Source organism: Aricia agestis, chromosome 2 (assembly GCF_905147365.1).
Source record: "Aricia agestis chromosome 2, ilAriAges1.1, whole genome shotgun sequence".
NCBI lineage: Eukaryota > Metazoa > Arthropoda > Insecta > Lepidoptera > Lycaenidae > Aricia > Aricia agestis.
The window spans coordinates 3,428,231-3,437,010 of NC_056407.1; the positions used below are offsets into that span (position 1 = coordinate 3,428,231).

General features: G+C 37.6%; 1 protein-coding gene across 1 annotated transcript; it reads left to right on the plus strand.

Annotated features, from left to right (window-relative positions):
- Nucleotides 1–297: 297 nt before the first annotated feature.
- Nucleotides 298–7,787, plus strand: LOC121736284 (serine protease filzig). Its single transcript, XM_042127381.1, has 8 exons — nucleotides 298–346; nucleotides 805–3,071; nucleotides 3,443–3,578; nucleotides 4,753–4,939; nucleotides 5,284–5,468; nucleotides 5,942–6,057; nucleotides 7,014–7,133; nucleotides 7,587–7,787. The coding sequence occupies exons 1-8, from the start codon at nucleotides 298–300 to the stop codon at nucleotides 7,749–7,751; spliced, it is 3,225 nt and encodes a 1,074-aa protein (XP_041983315.1). The 3' UTR covers nucleotides 7,752–7,787.
- Nucleotides 7,788–8,780: the final 993 nt, after the last annotated feature.

The window sequence follows — 8,780 nt, forward strand, 5'->3', positions numbered from 1 at the left end:
TATCGTATAAAATATTAAATATGTATATTATTATGTATTATTGATATTATTAAAATACCAAATATAATTAATTTATATAAGATGTTAAAAACCTATAGCAAGCTCGTAGTTCATCAAACGACGTGAAACTGTGAAAATTAAATAATGGAAAGTAAAAATTAATATAGAAAATTGCCGGAGAAAACTGGTCAATTTAGAGGCTTAATCGAGTTAGATATTACATTAGCTTAGAACGTGTCGATTACTGACGATTTCTATAATGATTATCGACAGTGATATACTGTTTTAGTCACCATCATGATTATCATCAACATCATCGTCATCATAGTCAAAACCATAAGACCTGGTACGAAAGTTTATAGAAATTTTAATTGTGAATATCATGTTTCTTCATTATTAAGCAGTTCACTGATGATAGCTTTGATAATTTAGGTTATAGTTATGAGTCTATGTGGGTTGATTTAAAAATAACATTTACTTTTACCTTAGATCGTATCTTAAGAGTAGTATTCAAGGCACAATTAAATATATGCGAATCCTACTTTCGAAATTGCAATCTATTAAAAAAAGAAAGTGGTCCCAGATTTGATTCGGAACGTATCTGTGTCTTCATTACTATTCAGAACGGGTACGCGCAGGCATCCTGGCAGTGACCTTATGGTCTTAATGGAGTGTCCAAAGAAACGTTCTACTGTCTGTAAATTGGTCATCAAACACGCTTAATGTAGTACAATAAGAATTCACAAGCAAATCACTTATATTATTAAAATGACGCTGCAATTAATTTGTTTTTTTCTTTTGCAGATGGAAGGAAATTATTCGGGGGATACAGAATAACTCCCACTTACTGCAAGGCCGCTAGAGCAGCCAGGTATAACCGGGGCAACACGATATGTATGTTCAACCATGAGTGTATACAAAGAGGAGGGGAAGTGGTGGGAACTTGCATGGACGGATTCCTGTTTGGGGCGTGCTGTCAACTCAAATCTGACAGTCAGTCTCACATACCAAAAGGTCCTGGAGTAGTTATGACGAGCTACTTAGATTACCCCGATGCAGAAACTGATACTGAAGATTACGACGAGCAGCTCACTGCATGGCACAACAGCTTCAAACCAGTAGTTACTCCTGGCTATAGACCGAATTCGAACAACGTTGTCGTATCCACTCCGAAGGCTGAAGAAGATTCGAGTACTGAACTTCAAGCAGAAATAATATCCGAGGGACTGAGTCAAATAACTAATACTTTATTGAGTACACCACCTAAAGATAACAGTTTTGTTTACGTAAAACCTGATAAGCAGGATGGATTATATACCCATAGTACTATAGATCATGGGATGGCAGAAACTATTCTTATTCATAAAAATGGTTCTGTCGTTGATAACGTAGTAAGACCTTCAGATTTTAATATTCAAATATCATCAATGCAAACGAAACCGACCGTCCCACCACCTTCAACTCATCCATCATCACCGTCAATAATCATATCGACACATAGACCAGTTAAGCCAGTATTTAAACCAAAGCCTGATAAAACAACTGTAAAATCAACAACTACCGAAAAGTATATAATGGTGTCAACGATTACCAAAGATACGCAGAAACCACCCGAATTATCATCGATCAATAGCATAATACAAATGTTAAATGAAAGTACACCAAGCATGAAAGAAGATGTTACGCCATCAACAATAGATTTTGTAGAAAACAAATCATCTCCTAGCCCTGGAACAATATCACCTGGTACGTTGATAAGCAGCTATCCAATTAATTTTATATCTACTGGGCACTTTGTCACAATGAAACCATCCACTGTAATAAGTAGTCCTGTATCGTTCAGCAATACCAAAATAGCAACTACGCAACAACCAGAATTTAGTAGTGTTCTGACAACAACTAGCAGTAAACCTCAATATCAGAAACCAAAACCAACAAAACCTGAACATTCGTCTCCTAAACCTAGTCAATCTACTAGTCAAGCTATTGAAGAATTCAATAAATATCCAACTGACCCTGAAGATTTCGGACAGACGATCACAACATTTAGCTATGTAAGCTCTACAACACCCATGCCTTCGACGACAACACGACAGCGTCCACCATCGACAAGCTACGTCACAGGTTCAAAACCACTAAGGCGTCCAGCTACCCCATCTCCCAGTATAATAAATACCTACGAAACCGCTCCTGATACTTTCTCCAGTGTCACACCAACAGTAATCGTTCTGAGTTCTCTTCCACCAACGAAGCCCTCATCTTCAGAAGAAACACATTTTGTAGAAATATCTCAAGAGCCATTCAAGAAACCGATCAGTCAAATTACTGTAAATAACAATATTGAAACTACAAATAACATTTATATGAATAAACCATCTCAGACTCAAACAAAACCGAAACCTTCAAACGATAAACCGTCTTCGCCCACCGTTGTTATTACTCCAAAGCCTTCACCAACCACTACGCCTTTACCCATCAAAGCCTCGATACGTCCAAGGCCAACTACAACTGTTATTCCAAGCTACGATCCTTACACAGAGCTATACACCGTTTCTACATTACGGCCGGAATTCCAAACGTCGTCCGATGATCTGATTAATTTCCCACCTGTGAGGAACCCTATGCTAAACGCCACTGGATCAAATCCAAGTGTATTCAATACGAGTGTCGCTATCTCTGACAATGAGTTGGACTTGCACATCACTGACGTCGATATTTCGACACCTACATGGCAAGAAGACGAAAAATTAAACGAAAAAATGAACTTGTTCGTAAACAAAATAGTAGGAAGCCTTCAAGGCACTTTCCAGGAGCTACACGATATTGTCATCTTAGATAAGAAACCCAATGTTCCATCTATTACTATTCCATCTTCGACACTGAAACCACCGAGGAAGACTATAGCCACAAAGAAACCTACGACTACGACTAAAAAACCTCTCAGACTCACAAATCCCACCACAAAGAAGCCAACTGTCAAAACAACCAAAAAACCCTCGAAAGTAACCACCACTGCGGTAAGAAAACCAACTACTACTCCAGCCCCAACTACGACAAGCACAAAGAAATCGGTAAGTTACTACCACATCAAAGTCAATCCTATTTAAATTATTATTTATTTTATAATAAAAAGTGCTTCAACTAAATTCATGAATAATAATTTAAATACTAATGTTAAATACTACCACGGCACCCTAATCCATCAATGTATACAATATTTATAACCTGCTATTTACATAAATTAATAACAAAAATTCTCGAAAGTTTACAAGTCTGATTCTTTTATGAATTTAACAATATTTTAGCGCAAATAATTATTTATAGGCTAGTACAAGCCTGTGAATAAAAAAAATCATTTGTAAATTGTTAAGAATTGAAAAATAAATTAGTCCTACGTTTGAATAAAGTTTGGTCGCTGCCCGATGATTATAATAAATTACAGGTAACGACTACAAAAAAGGGTAAGCCGACAAGGAAAGTCACCACGACGACAGCTGCGGCCACTACCTCGACAGAACCGGCCGATGAGGTGACGACGGAGGAATATCTAGAACCTGTTGATTACAACGACAAAAATTGTAAGGATAAATATAATATTATGTGATATCAGAGAAATTGATTCATAGGCAGATTAATTTAGTCGCGTTATGACACACTCAGTCGACAGATCAAACTAAATTACAAATTCTGACCCAATGAAGTAGCTATGCCATCTATTCATCATTAATTTAGTCGCGTTATGACACACTCAGTCGACAGATCAAACTAAATTACAAATTCTGACCCAATGAAGTAGCTATGCCATCTATTCATTAATTTCTTCGAAAATGCACAATATTTAAATACAAGTTTAATAACTTTCAATCGCCTAGGTTTCTTTTGTTGAAGATTATAAAATTGATTATCCGGATCTAGATCAATTTCACTAATTTAACTGAACAACACGATTGTTCACGTTTTTACTTTCATTGCGGCATGACATTTCTAGGAACCATACTAACAACAATTTAGGTATATTTTCATTTTTTTTAAATAAATTACACTCGTACAAATCGTACTCTCTACATTAATTTGACGACCTCTGTGGCTCAGTTGGTGGGCTGTTGGTACTTGATAGCTCAAGCCGGGGTCGCGGGTTCGAATCCCGCCGACGGAACAAAAAGTTTTCAAAGTTCCTGGGTCATGGCTGTGTATTAAATATGTGTATCATATAATAAAAATCTTAAATATATGTATAGTATAAAATATTAAATATATTTCCGTTGTCTGGTACCCGTAACACAAGTCCTTCAGGTACTTACCACGGGGCCAGACTGACGTGGTGTGAAGCGTCCATAGATATTTATTATTATTATTATTTATTATTAATGTTCCGCAAACTTTTTGTGTTCAAGATACATCTAGGAGCATAAATATATTTGGAGGTACACCACAAATAAATCAGTGTGTATAAGGTCTAAGGAACTCAGAGTTCCCACCCCTTCATCGATCATCCTGAGATGTTCCTTTTTGACACTTAACACTAGAAATATGTACGATGACCTTTTTCGAGGCACACCAACTGCTAACCACGGCATACCAGTGTCCCGCGGCGAACACTTAGCGAGTCACTGCTTTACATAACCGATTAAAACATTATTTTCAATGGTTTTTTTATTTAGTATCTTAACGTTTGTAACTTTGTAATGTATCTTTTTACTATCAAGTGAACCACAGGTTCGAGAGCTAATTTGTTTAATTTATATTTTCCAGTATGCGGAGTTCGTCCATTGATCAAGTCGGGTCGTATCGTCGGCGGTAAGAACGCCAACTTTGGCGAATGGCCCTGGCAGGTTCTGGTGAGGGAGTCCACCTGGCTCGGGCTCTTCACCAAGAATAAGTGTGGTGGTGTCCTCATCACCAACAGATATGTCACGACTGCTGCTCATTGTCAACCAGGGTACGAATTATATGTCATTAGACTTATGTTTTATCTAATGAACCCAGATTTTATTGGATTCATTGGATTGAATTAATTTAGCCCTTTAGATATAAAGTTTTAATAATTTCGTTTTAAAACATTTCAATATTGTCTATCAGTCTTTTTTATTTTACATCCACTAACCCAACACATCAAGATTGGCTAATTTGTACTGGTTTTATTATAGACTTCTAGAGATATATATCAAACTTAGCTATTTTCTTAGTTAATATTAGTTGGAAATGTTTGAACACCAACGGTAGGTATTATTCTAGACCTTAGTGCTCCTTGAACTTTACTGACAAGTGCTTTATCAATTTCAGATTCCTCGCCTCTCTCGTTGCTGTGTTTGGAGAGAACGACATCTCTGGTGACTTCGAGCCCCGGAAGCCTGTCGCGAAGAATGTGCGCCGCGTTATCGTCCACCGGCAATATGATGCTGCGACTTTCGAGAACGATTTGGCCCTGCTGGAACTGGATTCACCTGTTAAATTCGACGCTCATATCAGTATGTTTTCAATATTTATCTGTTAAATGGTATTTGATATCTATTAGATAAATTATTTCCCTGTACAAAATTGTCATGTGTGATGTAACCACGTTTACTGATTTTTCCGCCATCTTCTTGTGACAATGTGGTAATTTTTAGTCTACGGACTAACAGCACAGCCTTTATTTCTTGCATTTACATTATTTTGTACCATCGAGGAAATTGATTCCCAGACAGTTGACGGACCTACGTTATGTGGTCGGCTTATGTCAATTCAATGTTAGCCATGAAGCTAAACTTCTCTGATTGTACAACACGAAATTGTTATGTAGAAGTTAGTACCTAAACGGCAAAAATCAGTAAACGTGGTTACGTTTACTGATTTTTGCCGTCATCTTCTTGTCACAAAATCTTTCCGGCTTCCTGTTATATAATTTAGTGCCTCAAAAAGGAATGTTTTTAATGTTAATGATCACATTCTACGATTTCAGTCCCAATTTGCATGCCGCCCGACAACGCGGACTTCAAGGGCCTAATGGCGACGGTGACGGGCTGGGGGCGGCTGAAGTACGCGGGGGGAGTGCCCGCCGTGCTGCAAGAGGTGCAGGTCAGTTGGCAGAGACTTGGGCTTGGTGGGAGAAGATGGGGTGTATGAGATTAAGTTCATAATATTGTGCAAGTGCAAGTGACCTAGTGCGCAAGTGCTCTTATAATATAGTATAGTACTTCGAACCTTAGGCACATTCAGAGATGTTTATTCATAGGCAGATGATGGACCTACGTGATTGGTCATGTTACGTCAAACCTAGCCGACAAATCACGACTAACATATTGAATAATCGATACAATATGCATATAATACAAAAGTTTAATATCTTCCGAAAGTTTACCGAGGCTTACCATTTACTCTAGAGAGTTAGTGCAATTTATACGTGGGAGAGCCATGCTTTGGCACGAATGGGCCGGCTTGACCGGAGAAATACCACGCTCTCACAGAAAACCGGCGTGAAACAGCGCTTGCGCTGTGTTTCGCCGAGTGAGTGAGTTTACCGGAGGCCCAATCCCCTACCCTATTCCCTTCCCTACCCGCCCCTATTCCCTTCCCTTCTCTTCCCTACCCTCCCCTATTACCCTATTCCCTCTTAAAAGGCCGGCAACGCACCTGCAGCTCTTCTGATGCTGCGAGTGTCCATGGGCGACGGAAGTTGCTTTCCATCAAGTGACCCGTTTGCTCGTATGCCCCCTTATTTCATAAAAAAAAAAATCCAACCTACTTTTTTAATGATTTATTGTGCACACGAAACATATTTACAAAATAATAATTAATACAGTACAGACAACAAAGGATCTGCTTATTTCTAATATAAATCTCGTCCAGCAGCCTACGGAGAGTGATTGGATTAGGATAACAGATAGGACGCGCACAATCATGAATGTAATATTAAATATCAATATTATGTACTTACAATAGAACTAATAAAATAATAGTAAATATTATATTCTTATAAAATTATCTCCCATATTGTGCACCATCAAGACTAATCCCAAAAATGCATGTTTCAGGTACCAGTGATAGAGAACAGCGCGTGCCAAGAGATGTTCCTGACGGCTGGACACAACAAGAAGATACTCAACTCCTTCATATGCGCCGGATATGCGAACGGACAGAAAGACTCTTGTGAGGTATGATTATTTATTATATCTATTCGTAGACTCGTCGTTTGTCTCTAAGGGCCCCTTAACACTGCCCGTATAAACCCTGCATAAAGCACGGACTATGTCAAGTAGTTGCCTGAATGCGCTTTCGGTCAATGTACATACTCAAATTTTCCTACATCGCACACTGACGTGATGTAATGACATCATCAAATCATGTCTACACATTATCTTAGCTAGGTTGTGCATAATTCTTACTGTCATCATTATTATGTCTATTTAGACTCATTTTAAAGCCAAATACAATACGTTGCTTATTATTATAGATAATTATACTATGCAGGTCTACCTTTTTGTTAGCAAAAAATCGAATTAGCAATTTGTTGCTATTAGGTTTTTCTCTAAGACCGTATCTGTTTATGAAACCTTTGAAGTATTTTTTTATCGAAGATTCTCTTAAACATCATCATTGTCTTCCAGGGTGACAGCGGTGGTCCACTCGTGGTCCAACGCGACGACGGCCGCTGGCAACTGGTGGGCACCGTCTCCCACGGCATCAAGTGCGCCGCGCCCTACCTGCCCGGCGTCTACATGAGGACCACCTACTACAAGCCCTGGTTGAAGACCATCACTGGGGTACACTAGTATACAGCTAGACAGTGGCGGCACTAGGGCGTGGCGAACAGGACAACCGCCCGGGGCCTCGCTCTTGCAGGGGCCTCGCAAGGTATTTTTTGTAATGGCAAAGGGCCTCACAAATACATTCCGCCCGGGTCCTCACAAAGGTCGGCACTGCAGCTAGAGATAGACTGCGAAGATACCAAGATAAACATATTTATAGGTTGGATTCTTTTTGGAAATACTGATTCGTTGCAACGAATATTAATTTGTTTTTGTTGCTATAACCATAATAATATCTTCAGTCTGTTTCTGTCTTTTTGGTGTCAAGAGTCTAGACTCTAGAATATATAGAGTCTAGTTGATCAAAATAATAATTGGTTTACATAAAGTTTATAATATAAACACTGCAGATAAACCGGGGTATATCCACTCGCACAATCTAAAACCACATACCTAATATGTCTTATACTCAATACTTACTTGAATCTTAGTATAGTGCAATGGAGTACCAACATTAACATTTTTAGAATTTCCTTTATTATCTTAATTATTATTAAGTCCTATCATGCACTTGTTGTTACAACACCAGCTCTCTAAGAACGCGAGTAAGAAATATCTCTAAACAATCGTAAATACTGTACATTATTAATGAAATAATTTGTACATTAAATGCATTTATTTATTTTAACTAGACGTAGATTAGAATTTAGACTGATATAATACTATTTATTTATTACTACGCAATAAATTATTTTATAATAAAATAGTTTAGTGTAGTTTAGTGCTAAGTAAATAAATTTTAAAAACTTTATTGTTTGTAAACGATAATAGCAATTATAGGTCGGTTGGAAACCGTGTTTTTATTTAATTGTTTTTGCTTTTCTTCACAGATGCATTTATTTAACAACTTAAATTATTACTTAAGTGAATTTAAAAGTATTTACCGATGCTGATTAAATTGAAAGAAGATACTGTCTTATTGCTCAAGTATTAAAAGGAAGTTACTCTTAAGAAAACATAATGTAAAATGCCTGTTATTAAATAAATAAATTA